The sequence below is a fragment of the Gobius niger genome (assembly GCF_951799975.1).
Source record: "Gobius niger genome assembly, chromosome: 3".
Taxonomy (NCBI): domain Eukaryota; kingdom Metazoa; phylum Chordata; class Actinopteri; order Gobiiformes; family Gobiidae; genus Gobius; species Gobius niger.
Genome location: NC_136854.1, coordinates 2853882 through 2871340, shown reverse-complemented (window position 1 = coordinate 2871340; position 17459 = coordinate 2853882). Strand labels below are relative to the sequence as shown.

The window sequence follows — 17459 nt, the reverse complement described above, 5'->3', positions numbered from 1 at the left end:
GCCAGACCGGTGGCCCTAGAGCCAGTGGCCCTTCTGTGCTCTTCCAGAATGGACATATGGCCAGTCTGCCCCTGACAATTACCCAAAACTACAGCCAAAGCCAAAGCTTTTTAAGGCAAAGAAGTGGAATGTTGTTCAATGGCCAAGTCAATCACCTGACATGAATCCAACTGAGCAGTGTTTCAGCTGCTGAAGTCATAACTGAAGGGCAAATGTCCCAAGAACAAGCAGGAACTGAAGACATTTACAGTCGAGGCCTGGCAGAACATCACCAGGGATAAAACCCAGAGTCTGTGACGTCTGTGCCTTCTGGACTTCAGGCTGTCATTGACTGAAAAGGATTTGCAACCAAACATGAACAATAAAAAGTTTGATTCATAATTGTTGCTTTGTCCCATTACTTTTGGTCCCTTGAAAAGTGGGAGGCTCACATAAAAACACTTGTAATTCCTACACCGTTCACCTGATTTAAAAAGACTCAAACTAAAGCTGAACTTCCTGCACTTTAAGGACATCTTACACTGTAAATTCCAACTAAGGTTGCAACATGAAATAAAGTGTTATAATTACTAAGAGACCTGAAATTTTCAGCTTTTACCCTCTATTCTATATAAGAGGTACATTTTCAAGAGAAAATTATGATTAATTGCTTTTCCATTTTACAGCAACATGTTTCTGCTCCAAAAACAGGGTTTTACAAGTACTGACTAACTTTACATGATGCCAGTAATGATTATTTGTCGTCCTGTTGTGCTCACGCTCATTCTAAAGTATCCATTATAAGATTCTGTCCCACTTACTAGGATTTGCCCGTTTTGAATAATATCAGCTGAACATTGGCTTTACTTGCTTTTCTCTTTATCCAGTACATGGTTTTAGTAACTCTCACTAACCCCCCCAGTGTCCTCTACTGCCCCCCTGTAACGGGAACTTGACTGTCTAGTAATCGTAACTGACAAAACTAAGCTGTAACCTATGCTGCCTGTGATTGGTTCAGGTCATATGTCACATGTACAGAATGAGCCAATCAGGTTGCTCTGAACTGTTTTGAATTCAAAAGAGAAGTGTCGAACAGCCCTCAGTGCATCATCAGCAGAAACAGCAGAAAACAGGACCTTTCCTGTTTTATTTCTCATTAATCCACATAAGGTGAGTGTGTCTTTGGATATATTTATGTTTGCTCTGAGAGTTTGGTGTATTGTTACTATTTTCAGTATTTTTTTATATTTGAAAAATGCAATAACGCTCTTGCTCTACCTTAAAACACATTTGTTATTTAATTTGGTGACCGCACAGCGGCCTGTCTAATATTAGTGATACAAATTTAAGTAGTAAAGCTCCAGACGTGTCATTTAAAGACAGAAAATAGATACTTAAGGGTAATTTACTGAGTGTTTACTCATGGACCATCTACATATTAGCTTTGGCTCTATTACTGTAATACTCATTATTTCAAATGTTAAATCAGGTGCAGCCTGTCCACAACATCTAATACTACTGGTTATGATTAAAGTTTTTCTTTTATTCCCAGACAGTGACAGCTGTGAAGATTTAGAGACTGACTCTGCATTAAGGTTGAAGGTAAGACTGCACTGATCAGTGTTTTAAACAGCATGTCATTTAGTAAAATAATCTTTTAAATGGTTTGTGTGTCCAGTGTCAGACTGAGGAGTCCAGCTGTGGAAAGACCTGATGAGACGGAGCTGAACACACTGAGGTGAGACACTCAAATGACTTTAGTATTAGTACACAAGTGTTTAGACTTCAAATATAATATAAATATATAAATATCAATCCTGATTTTTTATATGATAGTTTATCCTTATTGTCATAAAACTTTTTTTACCTGTTTTTACTGAGCTTGCAGATTGTAATTCTTTGTTTTACAGAAATCTGAACTGCTGTGAAAACTTTGAGACCATCTCAGCATCCAGGCTATAGGTAAGACAGCACTCATCGTTATATTCTGATACAGTGGCCATAAGTTGGATGTGAAATAACATTTGTGAATGGTTTGTGTGTGTCCAGTGTCAGACTGAAGAGCAGCTGTTGAAGGATCTGCTGAGAGACCGAACACACAGAGGTGAGACAGAGTCAGAGCTGAGATGTTTGGATGAGACAAAGCAACATTTTACCTGTTACCTTGTATCTAAAGTATTTTTGTTCTTTTTATGTCTTACAGAAATCTGACCACACTGATGAAGACTTGACGGTGATTTACAAAGACCCCCTTCCTCCTGCTGTGAGTCTGCAGAACCTGCTGCATGTACAGAGTCTATGTGGAACCTTCTGAGACACTTCAGCTGCTCGTCTTCATCGGCTCAGTACAGACTAATCCACCTGTTTGGACTGATGTGAACTATAACTGCAGAAATAGAGATGTTCTATCATTAATTTCACCTAAAAATGTAAGTGTTTTACACTGTGTTAATGTTAAATAAATTGACTTTATAACTACACTTTGTTTTGCTTTATTACAACATTTATATCTTGTACTAACTTTGTAAAACTTCATTCATGGGAATAACCAATAAACCATAAAGGGAAATGGAATATTCCATTAACCAGTACTAAGCATAATAGTACAGGTTAAGGCCATATTTAAGTAACAAAAGTGAACAGTACTCAGAATTCCCAGTTGCCAGTACTAACATGTCTAGTAATCAGAACTTGTATCATTAGTAATGAACACTGTGAAAGCCGTCTTAATCATACTAGCGTTACTAGTAATCATGGCTTAACATTGGGAGTAATAGTTATGCATCGGGTTTACAACTTATTCCAATTAAGTGCAATGAGTTGGAATTTACAGTGTAGTTGTTTCGTTGGTCCGAGTCTTTAAGCTCTTTAGTTCAGAGGCTTGAGCTGAAGCAAAACAATGAGTCTGAAATCAGTCAAGAACAAAGCAACAAATTGTCTCAAACACACTTTGCCGTATCAGAGTGTCGTCTTTAATCTCACCTTGGTCAAGTGTTTGCATCTGCTCCATCCTCGTCTGCGGCTCCTCGATCATGACTTCATATTTAGCCAGTTTAGTGTTTTGTTCTGACAGAGAGAGCAGTCCAGTTAGAACAGAACAAAGATGGAGCAAAAGCTTCATTCTCACCTTGGTCGAGCGTCTGCAGCTGCTGGATCATCAGTCTGTTCTCGGCCAGTTTGGCGCTCGTCTCTCGGAGCACAGCGTGGAGGTCTGACAGACAACATGAGGCTCCGGCACATTCACACTCTCTGGACTTCCTTGTCTTTGTTCAGTGATCTCAGCTCCAGACAGAGAGCAGAGCAGCAGCAACAGACACAACACACTCATTTTCCTGCATTCTGGTGAATTCTAAACAAATACAAACAATATAACAAATAAAACAGTCCTGATCTGGCCATTCTGCTGTTGTGAAAAAGTCTTTGTATAATTAGTCCAACCAAACTGACACTAGTGCATCTTTAACCCTTAAATGACCCGGCGGCTGTAGCCTATGGGTGGTCAGCATGATGCCTGTACTTTCCATCAGTGGCCTTTATGACCAGGATCAATGGTGTTTAGGGTTTCAGGTTTTGTGAATAGAATGTATGCGTAACCATGGAGACGGTTCAATCAGTAGGGAAAGCCAATCAACCGATATACAAGGCCGATATTTGTGGATTATACAATATCGGCCGATCAATCTTCTCCAGGATAGAAATTGACAGAGACTTTTTGCTTTGGAATGAGTGAGGGCAGGGAGTTCAGCTTCCCGATGGCCCTGTGTTGGTTGCGACAACGTCACATCCGGTGAGTGTATTCTGTGTTGACTCTCGTTGTGAGCAAGTTAGAACTTTAGCTCTCTCTGTTACTTGTAGCATGTGGGTGACCTATTGCCCTCTTCGCCATGGTTACCGCATTCCAGAGATAACCAAAACCCCCACTTCAAGACACGTCTTCACTTCTGGTCTTGTGAATGGCTGATCAGATCGAACACAGTTCGGGACAAAATGAAGACTGTGACGATCTATCCTTTAACCCTCACAACCAGAGATGAGAACTCTCTATTGACCTTCGAATTGGACTAAAGACTGAATCTCAAACGTCCGATTTGAGTAATAAGCCAATTCTTTAATTCATGAACAGTGAGAATGAACTCAACCAATCTGTTCTAATGATGAATTCTTCCCCAGGTCAACAAAGACGCAATGTACAAACATACTGTCGTAAATGTTGGTAATGCATTTGGAAAGTTTGTGAAGTGTTAATGTGTTTATCGCAATAGAAATGTATTTTCCTCCCTTCCGACTTGGGTCCCGGTCATATCGGGTTACGGACTGAATCGATTGGTCCGAGTCCCGCGGAGACAAAGGGGCCGGCCCGGTATAAAAGAAGCTGGAGAGAGACGCTTCTTCCTCTTTCTTTTGAAAATGCGCTTCTTGTGAGAGTGTGGTGGGACAGGAGAAGGAGAGACGGAAGGGACAGCACATGGCGCAACCCCCGCTGAACTCTGACCTCCCTTTGTCCGAGATGGACCACGAGGAATTTCTAAGTTTGAGCCCGTCATTTAACGTGATTTTGTAACTATCAGTTACTTCTTTTAAGAACATTTGCATTTTTCCTACAAGACAACAACATTTTTGATCGCTGAGCTTTCAGCGAAACCATTTTGAGTCTTGCTTGACGCCCAAGGCCAGAGGAGCTGCCGACAGGGCCGCTCCTGCATCAGCTTGAGAATCACCACCCAGAGACCACGACCAGAAGGCCGACACCAGGACTTTGGAACGCTGGACCACAGTTGGCGTGGCCACCTTTCTCTCGGTCGTAAGCGCATAGACCTAGCTCAATAAGACTCACATAACTTCTCCAGAAAACCACCTTACTGACTTTCAGATACAATTTTAGAACCTTTTATCTGATTCTTCATCCTGTTAGCCTTCTAAGTTATTCTGTTTGCACTTTAATATCTACACTGCGTTCCAAATTATTATGCAAATTGGATTTTTGTGTCAAAAAGGTAAAAAAAAAATAAAAAAATATGAAACTCATGGATGGTATCGTGTCTTGGGGCTCTATGAATCACTGACATTAATCTCAGAGAACAGGGATGATTAGTTTTCAGGTTAAGCCCAGTTAAGGGAAAAACTACTGAAAAAGGGTGTTCCACTTTATTATGCAGATCATCATTTTCAAGCAATATGGGAAAGACAAAGGATCTCTCTGCTGATGAAAAGCGTGAAAAAGTTGAATGTCTTGGTCTAGGCATGAAAACCTTTGATATTTCATGAAAGATTAAGTGTACTCATCATACAGATAAGAGATTTGTGGATGATTCAGAGCACACTCCGGTTTGTGCAGATAATTGCATAATATGGACGGTTTCTGCCAGACAAACACATCAGATTAAGAGAACAGATGCTACAAAGCAGCATACAGGTATTTGAAGCTGCTGGTGCCTCTGGAGTCTCCCAAACATCAAGGTGTAGGACCCTCCAGAGGCTGCAGTTGTGCATAAACCTTCTATCCGGGCCTCCCACAAACAGTTAATTGAAGCTGATGAACAGAAACGGCTGCAGTGGCTCAGAAATACATGAGGACTCATTTTCAAACAGTCTTGTTCACTGATGAGGCCGTGTGACCCTGGATGGTCAAATCAATGGAGTAGTGGATGGCTGGTGAATGGCCACAATGTCCCAACAAGGTTGTGACGTCAGTAAGGAGGGGGCAGAGTCATGTTTTGGGCCAGAATCATGGTGAGAGAGCTGGTCGGCCCCTTTAGGCCCTTTTAGGCCCTGAAGGTGTGAAAATGACCTTTGAAAAATATGTGGAGTTTCTGACTGACCACTGTCTTCTATGCTACAAAAAGAAGAGCCATGTTTTCCCGAACAAACTCCTCTCATGCATGACAACGCACCATGTCATACTGCAAAGAAAACCTCTGCATCACTGGCTGCTATGGGCATAAAAGGAGAGAAACTCATGATGTGGACCCCCTCCTCCCCTGACCTCAACCCTATTGAGAACCTTTGGAGCCTCAACAAAAACAACTTATATGAGGGTGGGAGGCAGTTTTCATCCAAACAGCAGCTCTGGGAGGCTATTCTGACATCCTGAAAACAAATCCAAGCAGAAACTGTCCAAAAACTCACAAGTTTAATGGATTTAAGAATTTTGAAGCTGCTTCACACAAGGGCTCCTATGGTAAAATATAACTTGACCTGTTAATATTTTTTTTGATTGAAATAGCTTTTGATTTCAGTAAATATGACCTCCTAATGCTACAAATTCAACAAATGACCATTTTCAGTTAATTACAAGCTTTAAAATGTATTGAAACGATGAGTTGCATAATAATTTGGAACAGTGGATTTTGAGGTTTTTACTATATTTATTTTTGAAAAAAATACTGTTATCCATCCATCCATCCATTTTCTTCCGCTTTATCCGGGGCCGGGTCGCGGGGGCAGCAGTCTCAGCAGAGATGCCCAAACTTCCCGATCCACACACACCTCCTCCAGCTGTTCTGACCCCGAGGCGACACCAGGCCAGCTCGGAGACATAGTCCCACCACCGTGTCCTGGGCCTTCCACGAGGCCTTGTCCCACTAGGACATGCCTGGAACACCTCCCGCGGGAGGCGACCAGGAGGCATCCGAAACAGATGCCCGAGCCACCTCAGCTGGCTCCTTTCGACGTGAAGGAGCAGCGACTCTACTCCGAGCTCCTCCCGGGTAACTGAGCTCCTCACCCGATCTCGGAGGGTGCGCCCAGCCACCCTGCGAAGGAAACTCATTTCGGCCGCTTGTATTCGCGATCTTGTCCTTTCGGTCATGACCCAAATCTCATGACCATAGGTGAGGGTGGGAACGTAGATCGATCGGTAAATCGAGAGCTTTGCCCTCCGACTCAGCTCCCTCTTCACCACGACAGACCGATACAGCGACCGCATCACTGCTGACGCTGCACCGATCCGTCTATCGATCTCACGCTCCATCCGTCCCCCACTCGTGAACAAGACCCCGAGATACTTGAACTCCTCCACTTGAGGCAAGGACTCCCCACCGACCCGAAGAGGGGAAGCCACCTTTTTCCGGTGGAGAACCATGGCCTCGGATTTGGAGGTGCTGATCCTCATCCCGGCCGCTACACACTCGGCTGCAAACCGCCCCAGTGCGTGCTGGAGGTCCTGGTTCGTTGAAGCCATCAGAACAACATCGTCCGCAAACAGCAGAGATGAGACTCTGAGGCTCCCAAACCGGACACCCTCCGGCCCCTGGCTGCGCCTAGAAATTCTGTCCATAAAAGTAATGAACAGAACCGGTGACAAAGGGCAGCCCTGGCGGAGACCAACACGCACCGGGAACAGGTCTGACTTACTGCCGGCAATGCGAACCAAGCTCCTGCTGCGGTCATACAGGGAACGGACAGCCCTTAGCAGAGGGCCCCGGACCCCATACTCCCGGAGCACCCCCCACAGGGCACCACGAGGGACGCGGTCGAACGCTTTCTCCAGATCCACAAAACACATGTGGACTGGTTGGGCGAACTCCCACGAACCCTCGAGTACCCGATGAAGGGTATAGAGTTGGTCCAGTGTGCCACGACCAGGACGAAAACCGCATTGTTCCTCCTGGATCCGAGGTTCAACTATCGGCCGGATCCTCCTCTCCAGCACCCCGGAATAGACCTTACCGGGGAGGCTAAGGAGGGTGATTCCTCTGTAATTGGAACACACCCTCCGACCCCCCTTTTTAAAGAGGGGGACCACCACCCCGGTCTGCCAATCCAGGGGCACTGTCCCTGACCGCCACGCGATGTTGCAGAGACGTGTCAGCCAAGACAGTCCTACAACATCCAGAGACTTAAGGTACTCAGGGCGAATCTCATCCACCCCCGGAGCCTTGCCACCAAGGAGCTTTCTCACCACCTTGGTGACTTCAGCCCCGGTGATGGGCGAGCCCACCTCCGAGTCCTCAGCCTCTGCTTCCTCATTGGAAGACGTGACGACGGGATTGAGGAGGTCCTCGAAGTACTCCTTCCACCGCCCGACGACATCCCCAGTCGAGGTCAGCAGCCCCCCACCCGCACTGTACACAGTGTTGGTGAAGCACTGCTTCCCCCTCCTGAGGCGCCGGATGGTTTGCCAGAATCTCTTCGAGACCGACCGATAGTCTTCCTCCATGGCCTCCCCGAACTCCTCCCAGACCCGAGTTTTAGCCTCCGCGACCGCACGAGCTGCAGCACGCTTGGCCTGCCGGTACCTCTCAGCTGCCTCAGGAGTCCCACAAGCCAACAAGGCCAGGTAGGACTCCTTCTTCAGCTTGACGGCATCCCTTACTTCCCGGCGCCACCACTGGGTTCGGGGATTGCCGCCGCGACAGGCACCAGAGACCTTACGGCCACAACTACGAGCAGCCGCATCGACAATGGAGGAGGAGAACAGAGTCCACTCTGACTCCATGTCCCCCGCCTCCCCCGGAATCTGGGTGAAGCTCTTCCGGAGGTGGGAGTTGAAGACCCCACCGACAGAGGGATCCACCAGACGTTCCCAGCAGACCCTCACAACACGCTTGGGCCTGCCAGGTCTGACCGGCTTCCTCCCCTGCCAGCGGATCCAGCTCACCACCAGGTGGTGATCAGTTGACAGCTCCGCCCCTCTCTTCACCCGAGTGTCCGAGACACGCGGCCGGAGGTCAGACGACACAACTACAAAGTCGATCATCGACCTCCTGCCTAGGGTGTCCTGGTGCCACGTGCACTTATGGACACCCTTGTGCTCGAACATGGTGTTCGTTATGGACAAACAGGAGGGCGGGCCCACGTCGTCCCTTCGGGCTGGGCCCGGCCGGGCCCCGTGGGCAGAGACCCGGCCACCAGACGCTCGCGTTCGGGCCCCAACCCCAGGTCTGGCTCCAGGGTGGGGCCCCGGCTGCGCCATGCCGGGCGACGTCACGGTCCTTGAATATTGTACGTCCATAGAAGTCTTTTGAACTGCTCTTCGTCTGACCCGTCACTTCGGACCTGTTTGCCATGGGAGACCCTACCAGGGGCATAAAGCCCCAGACAACATAGCTCCTCGGATCATTCGGGCACTCAAACAACCCCACCACGTTAAGGTAGCAGTTCATGGGGCTGTTATCACTAGGAAATTTTTTCCACCACATTTAAATGATCCTCTACCAGGTAAAGACTTGAAAATTATGCTGACTCTCATTTGAGTTGACAATTTAGAAAATCTGAGAAAAATGTCTGTGTTCATTATTTCAGAATAAGGGTCCATGTGTACGTTCAAGACCTCACTTCCTTCAGATAAATCTGTAGTTTAGCCTCCTATTCTTACTTTTATTTTGTTCGCTTTTCGAACTGGTGCCCCGTTAAATTTTAAGGCTAATCTACAACCTATTAATTAATTAATATACAAATGAATTGATTAATAAACCCTCATACCCTACATACTATTGTTAATCCACGTATTAAACGTAGCTTTAGAGTCCACTCTAGCTGGTTAGAGATCTAATTTGACCCATTATCTCCGCGGACCCAATTCTCCGCTTGAACCCTTCTGCGTGGATTAAATCCCTTCTCTATCTTCTCCGTAACGTGGTAGCTCGCTGGCTAGCTTAGCCCGCTAGCCTAGCCATGGCTGCCCCGTCTACTGCCTCTTTTGTGCTGTTCTCCTCAGTTTGCCGTATGTCGACTCAGAACCCTGCCTCTTTCAAAGACGATAGGAGTAGTTGCGTTAGGTGTAGTGTAGTGGTAGCTTTGGAGGCCAGGGTGTCCGAGTTAGAGGAGTTTTGGTGAAGGCTAGCGTTAGCTACAGTCAGATAGCGAGAGGGACCGTAGCCGCAGTCCGCTCCGACAGTGCCAGAGAGGTTAGCCAGGCTGAGGCTAGCCCCGCAGCGGGTCCCGTGCAGCCGGGACAAGACCAGGACGATTTGTGACTGTTCGGGGTGGGGGAAGGACTAAAGGTGCGTACACACCAAACGTGCGTCCACGCCCCATCTGCCTCTCGTTGGACGCCAAACAACGCCGCTTCACACTCGCGACAAACGCCTGTTTGCTGGCGCGTGAAGTTTTGCAAGTGTCATACATAGGAGGCGTGTCTGGCCACACTTGTTGACTCAGCGTACTCACACTTGACATCCGAACCTTGCCAATCTCTAGCTCATTTGAGGAAAGGCCTGGACGCCCCGAACGGCCCGCGCTCACACTTACACAAACGAACCGAGCCGTGGCCGACCACGAGGAATTGTTTACAAGTGCACGTGAGCAGCAGCAGCGCAACAAAATGCGGAAGGAAAAAAAAACCTAAACAGCTGCGTGAAATAATGTCTACTATGAGCCCTGTCAAATCTCTTCACTCCACTTTTCTTTGCATTTTACTACAGTTTAACAAAAAGGGCTATGGTGAATAATAGTCGATTTTAATAAAGCAGAGAAATAGAGAAGTGCTCGTGCCTCGATCCTGCTCAGCTGAGGCGGGGGGGGGGGGGGGGGGGGGGGGGGGGGGCGATAAATGCACACGCAGTGTTATCTGTCCGACTAAAGCCTGCGGCCAAACCGGGTACAGTAGCAGAGAAGCTCGGACACAGGGCGGGAGAAGCGCAGCCGCTCCCGTAAAGTCAGCCCGAGACGAGCGTGAAGCGGCCAGGGCGTCGGGAGTGAGCGGTCTGGGAGATGAGCGTGAAGCGGCCAGGGCGTCGGGAGTGAGCGGTCGGGGAGACGAGCGGTATGTGGCCGGGGGTCCGGGGAGCCGCCCGGGAGCGAAGCGGTCGGGGGCCGGGGAGACGAGAGCGAGGCAGCCGCTGCTCTGTTTGATAAATACAGCCTTTTCTCACTGTTTTACGTGACAAATGCACCCGCCCATACAACAGCCCCCTGTATCCGTGCGTGTGCGCAAACACGAGCAACCGAGCCGCGCTCTGGCCCCCCTCCTCCAAGCGGGACAAAGTCCGGAACCGAGTCCGACTCGGGCATGGTTTGTTGCAGGTAACAGGTGACGCCTGAGCCCAGTCAGCATCCCTGATTGGTTAACAAGTGCATAAATGAACGCACGTGTAGATTGGATTACTTGAGTGCATGAAGCAGTGGGCGTGGCCTCCCTGTTCGTTCACCGCGCTCTTCTCCCTGGCTTTGACACGCGTCTTTCCTCATCCGCTCGCGTTTGCTACGCTTGATACGCGTGGACAGCTTTGCTTGCATTTCGGAGCGCGTTGAAGCACCTCTACATAGGGTTAACATGGAAGTTGGAGGCATGGACGCTTTTGGTGTGTACGCACCTTAAGCGCACACCCGTAGCGCACCAAACTCTTCACGTCCAGAACAGGTTTTCTCCCCTCACCGCCACACCGGCTGAACCTGATACTCTGGTGATTGGAAGCTCCATAGTTAGGGACGTGAAGATCCCAGCAGCTTTGGTTAGGTGTTATCCGGGGGCCAGAGTTGGTGACATCGAAGGTAATCTTAGGCGCTTAAAGCAGGGAGGGAGGCGGTTCCGTCAGATCGTGATTCACGCGGGTGGTAACGATATTCGGCGGAGACAGTCAGAGATTCTCAAATTGCAATTAGGCGCGGTGTGTGAATTGGCTAAGTCGATGTCAGATACCGTAATATACTCTGGTCCTCTGCCCAATTTGGTCAATGATGAAATGTATAGCAGACATTTATCATTCAACTGCTGGTTGTCTAGATGGTGCGAGCAAAATGATGTTGGATATGTCAACAATTGGAGCGCCTTTTGGGGAAAGCCCAAGCTCATGTGCAGGGATGGCATACATCCACATTTGGATGGTGCATCCCTTTTATCTAAGAATGTGGCCGATAGCCTCAGTCGCGGCCTAAATTGACGGTCCAGATATGAGCTCCGGGCGCAGAGCAGTAGTGTAGAACGCTCCTCTGCAACCACCAACCCTGCTCCTGGATTGTCACAAATCAAGTGTGTAGATTCTCCAGAACAAATAAAGACTGTGTCTGTCCCCCGTAAACCAAAGACTAAAATATCAAAAGTTAACAAAACAAACACTGGTGTGCGTCCAAATAACTTAATACAAATACCAGAACAAATAAAGACTGTGTCTGTCCCCCGTACACCAAGCACTAAAACATTAAAAGCTAACATAACAAACACTGGTGTACGACCAAATAACCTAATACAAATACCCAAAAGTAAACTAAGCATTAAACAAAACGATAAACAAGGTGCAGGTCATTTCAGGTCATGTCGCCCTCATACATTTTTTCGTTTTCGACATTGTCCCCAGTGTTTGCCTCAATTGTTTCCCTACTATTTCCCCATTTCTTTTTCTTTAGTTCTGCATATTGTGAAAGCGTTCTTTCCCTGTTTTTCATGAGGGTGGGACCATGGTTTGCCAATGCATGTTCTTCCGAGTAGGCGCCGAGTTAAAAAAAAAAGAAAAAAAGAAAAAAAAAAGAGGCACGGTCAGAATTGATCCAGCCATCTCATGGTTGGGAAACCAACGCTCTATCTATGACAGGACACAGGTATAGGATATGTGACAGCCGAACTGACAAATATCTTACCTACGGTCCTACGGTCATGTGTTTTATGCTCGGATGAAGTGTGCAGCGGCCCATCTAAAAGGAGAAAGCATTAGAAAAGTGTCAAGGCTGTGTATGGACTAGCAACTACTTTCACCTGAGATGACCACGCTATCACTGAGAGCTGAAAGTCCAGACAAACAAGGGCCTGATGAGAGTGAGGCTTCTCTAAATTCCCAGAAATTTGGTCCCAGCACCCACCACCCCCCACACCATAGGCGGTGATTCATGTTCTTCCCAGTAAGTGCCGAGTCAATGTTGGAATCGATCCAGTCATCTTATGGATGGGAACCCAGCACTCTACCAACGGAGCTATACAGGCTGTGAGAGACACAGCTCATTAATCTTATGAAAGACCGCACTGGTGATTTTGCAGAAAACGGAATTACAGTTTGGGCAATAATATATTGAATCATTTTGTAATTAGGGTAAATTCCCTTGGCCGCCCAAAGATTTGTTGAGAGGGTGCTCCAGCCCCAAAGCACCCTCGATGTATGAAGCAATATTTTGGTGAGGCCCATGTAGCACGAGGAACACACAGAGAGATGGACAGGAAAGTGCCTAACTGAACTTCCTGTGATTGTACAGTCCAGAAAAAGCTGCATTTGCAGCCAAAAACGTCCAAATTAAAACATCTTTCAGTGACAGAGGTTTAGTATAAGTCCGTACGAGTCTAAAACTGTGGCTTTTGTGAATAAACGGGGAAATTTGGAAAATCCAACATTCTGCCAGGCAAAGAACTCTGGCTATTTTCACAGAGGATGGGCGGGCCACTTACAAGCCACTTACAAGCCAATTTAAAGGCATTTTTGGCGATAGTGGCTGCATGTGCACACCAGCAGAGCAGCAGCACCAAACACAACATGCTCATTTTCCTGCATTCTGGTGCATCCTAAACAAATAAAAACAATATAAAAAATAAAAAACAGTCCTGATCTGGCCATTCTGCTGTTGTGAAAAAGTCCTTGTATAATTAGTCCAATCAAACTGACACTAGTGCATCTTTAACCCTTAAATGACCCGGCGGCTGTAGCCTATGGGTGGTCAGCATGATGCCTGTACTTTCCATCAGTGGCCTTTATGACCAGGATCAATGGTGTTTAGGGTTTCAGGTTTTGTGGATGGAATGTATGCGTAACCATGGAGATGGTTCAATCAGCAGGAAAAGCCAATCAACCGATATACAAGGCCGATATTTGTGGATTTTACAATATCGGCCGATCAATCTTCTCCAGGATAGAAATTGACAGAGACTTTTTGCTTTGGAATGAGGGAGGGCAGGGAGTTCAGCTTCCCGATGGCCCTGTGGACGAAACTACTCCTCAGTCGACTGGAACTGACCCGTAGATTCCGCAGTCTCCTCCCTGAAGGCGCTACCTTGAAAAGACTGTGTGATGGTGCGAAGAGTCCCTGGTGATTCTGACGGCTTTGCTTTGGATGAGACGGGCCGAGGACATCTCCTTAATAGAGGGGAGAGGAGCTCCACAGATCTTCTCTGCTGCTCTCACGATGCACTGGAGGCTCCGTCAGCAAGAGGCAGTGTGATGGAGTTGGTCAGGATGCTCTCTATAGTTCCTCTGTTGAAGAACCTCACAGTGATGGAGCTGGTCAGGATGCTCTCTATAGTCCCTCTGTAGTAGAACCACACAGTGATGGAGCTGGTCGGGATGCTCTCTATAGTCCCTCTGTAGAAGAACCACACAGTGATGCTCAGGATGCTCTCTATAGTCCCTCTGTAGAAGAACCACACAGTGATGGTCAGGATGCTCTCTATAGTCCCTCTGTAGAAGAACCTCACAGTGATGGAGCTGGTCAGGATGCTCTCTATAGTCCCTCTGTAGTAGAACCACACAGTGATGGAGCTGGTCGGGATGCTCTCTATAGTCCCTCTGTACACTGCGTTCCAAATTATTATGCAAATTGGATTTTTGTGTCAAAAAGGTAAAAAAAAACAATAATAATGAAACTCATGGATGGTATCGTGTCTTGGGGCTCTATGAATCACTGACATTAATCTCAGAGACGTGGGATGATTAGTTTTCAGGTGTCGCCTTCGCGGGTCATTTTGACCCGCTGTCATGTTCGGGCATTTGGATGCAAGGTGACACAAGGGGGCGCCCTTCCAACCTTCTCAGTGTAAATGTAAGTTGACTTTCTTCAGAGTGAGACTTTAGGTCAGACACCATGAGTGACAGTAACATGAGGCTAAATACAGTGAGCTCTTTGTTTGCAGTAAAAAGGCTGAGGCCTCATTGCTCTTCAGTCACAGACTGAGAAGTGAAGAAGGAAGTCATGGAGCTTCTGCTTTAGACAGAACTTCAGACTTCTGAGAAGGTTGGAAGGGCGCCCCCTTGTGTCACCTTGCATCCAAATGCCCGGAACATGACAGCGGGTCAAAAAGACCCGCGAAGGCGACACGAGGGTTAAGGGAAAAACTACTGAAAAAGGGTGTTCCACTTTATTATGCAGATCATCATTTTCAAGCAATATGGGAAAGAAAAAGGGTCTTTCTGCTGATGAAAAGCGTGAAATAGTTGAATACCTTGGTCTAGGTATGAAAACCTTCGATATTTCATGAAAAATTAAGCATAATCATCATACAGATAAGAGATTTGTGGATGATGCAGAGCGCACTCCGGTTTGTGCAGATAAAGGCACAATATGGACGGTTTCTGCGAGACAAACACATCAGATTAGGAGAACATATGCTACAAAGCAGCATACAGGTATTTGAAGCTGCTGGTGCCTCTGGAGTCTCCCAAACATCAAGGTGTAGGACCCTCCAGAGGCTGCAGTTGTGCATAAACCTTCTACACGGGCCTCCCCTGAACTGTTAATTGAATGTTCATGAACAGAAACAGCTGCAACGGGCTCAGAAATACATGAGGACTCATTTTCAAACAGTCTTGTTCACTGATGAGTGCCATGTAACCCTGGATGGTCAGATCAATGGAGTAGTGGATAGTTGGTGAATGGCCACAATGTCCCAACAAGGCTGTGACGTCAGTAAGGAGGGGGCAGAGTCATGTTTTGGGCCAGAGTCATGGTGAGAGAGCTGGTCGGCCCCTTTAGGCCCTTTTAGGCTCCCTGAAGGTGTGAAAATGACCTTTGAAAAATATGTGGAGTTTCTGACTGACCACTGTCTTCTATGCTACAAAATGAAGAGCCGAGCTTTCCCTAACAAAATCCTCTTCATCATGACAACGCACCATGTCCTGCTGTAAAGAAAACCTCTGCATCACTGGCTGCTATGGGCATAAAAGGAGAGAAACTCATGATGTGGACCCCCTCCTCCCCTGACTTCAACCCTATTGAGAACCTTTGGAGCCTCAACAAAAAACACTTCTATGAGGGTGGGAGGCAGTTTTCATCCAAACAGCAGCTCTGGGAAGCTATTCTAACATCCTGCAAAGAAATCCAAGCAGAAACTGTCCAAAAACTCACAAGTTTAATGGATTTAAGAATTTTGAAGCTGCCATCACACAAGGGCTCCTATGGCAAAATATAACTTGACCTGTTAATATTATTTTGATTGAAATAGCTTTTGATTTCAGTAAATATGACCTCCTAATGCTACAAATTCAACAAATGACCATTTTCAGTTAATTACAAGCTTTAAAATGTATTGAAACGATGAGTTGCATAATAATTTGGAACAGTAGATTTTGAGGTTTTTACCATATTTATTTTTGAAAAAAATACTGTTATCACTAGGACATTTTTTCCACCACATTTAAATGATCCTCTACCAGTTAAAGACTTGAAAATTATGCTGACTCTTATTTGAGTTGACAATTTAGAAAATCTTAGAAAAATGTCATTTGCATAATAATTTGGAACGCAGTGTAGAAGAACCACACAGTGATGGAGCTGGTCAGGATGCTCTCTATAGTCCCTCTGTAGAAGAACCTCACAGTGATGGAGCTGGTCAGGATGCTCTCTATAGTCCCTCTGTAGAAGTTGGACATAACGTAGGCTGGGACTACGTGACCCTCCACACGACGAGGGAATTTGTAACTTACAAATGAATGACACGGTAACTGAAGTGACCAGTTTATTATTTACTTTCACATTTCTCCATCTGCTTTAAAAAGTTGAACATGTGCAAATAATAAATCCACTTTTTATTGGTCACATATTTAAATCAATGTTATTCATTCATTTATTGAGTGGTTTTAATGACAGATGTTGAACTCAGGATTCTGGAACAAAAGGATTCAGAAAAAGACAAAGACGTGACCGAGAGTTTCCCTTCATACGGTTTAGTTATTTTATTTATTTATCTGAAGGAGATTTTCCAACATCTCTAATGATTAACTTTGTTTTATCAATGAACTGGGAAAGGAATGTCAGGAAAAGGTCATGTGACTGAAACTCATCTGTATAATTGAGACTCTGATCCTCAGTCTGACAGAGACACTGAGGAGCCTTCAGTCCAGAACCTAAACCCAAACCCAGGGATCAGGGTGTGAGTGAAGGTGGTGTTGAAGGTGTGGAGGTGGATCGGTTCCTCAGAGGAGACTGTGTAGAAGGACAGAGAGCCAGCAGCACAGTCCATATACACCCCTACTGTCCCAGAGGAGGAGCCGGGCTGAGGGAGGCGGGTTTGATTGTCTTCATGCAAAACAGCGAAACCACTTTTAGAGCAGATCAGACTCCAGGACTGATCATTGTGTCCAAACAAACTGTCATAACCTCCTCCTTTCCTCGTGATTCTTCTGTAAGACACTGATATATAAACCCTCCCTCTCCACTGGACCTCCCAGTAACAGCGCCCAGTCAGACCAGAGTCACACAGAAGCTGATGCCAGTCCTCAAATCTGTCCTGATGATCTGGATACGGTTGCCACTCTTTCACAAATGTCGCCTTCTTGTTGTTGTCAGACAGTTTGAGGTTCCTCTGAGCTGTGTTTGGATCCAGAGAGAGTTCAGTGAAATCTGACGGA

General features: G+C 46.5%; 2 protein-coding genes across 2 annotated transcripts in view; both read right to left on the bottom strand.

Annotated features, from left to right (window-relative positions):
• Positions 1 to 17459, bottom strand: part of LOC306960570 (protein NLRC3-like) — a gene marked incomplete at its 3' end in the record, with an annotated part of 148548 nt that overhangs the window by 89493 nt on the left and 41596 nt on the right. The gene's annotated exons all lie outside the window — the stretch shown is intronic.
• The window catches only part of LOC306960422 (protein NLRC3-like), a gene marked incomplete at both ends in the record, with an annotated part of 38212 nt that continues 37668 nt past the window's right edge, over positions 16916 to 17459 (bottom strand). Inside the window, one exon of the mRNA XM_079552853.1 lies at positions 16916 to 17451. Coding sequence (XP_079408979.1) covers positions 16916 to 17451 — 536 coding nt within the window. The remainder of the gene's footprint in view (positions 17452 to 17459) is intronic.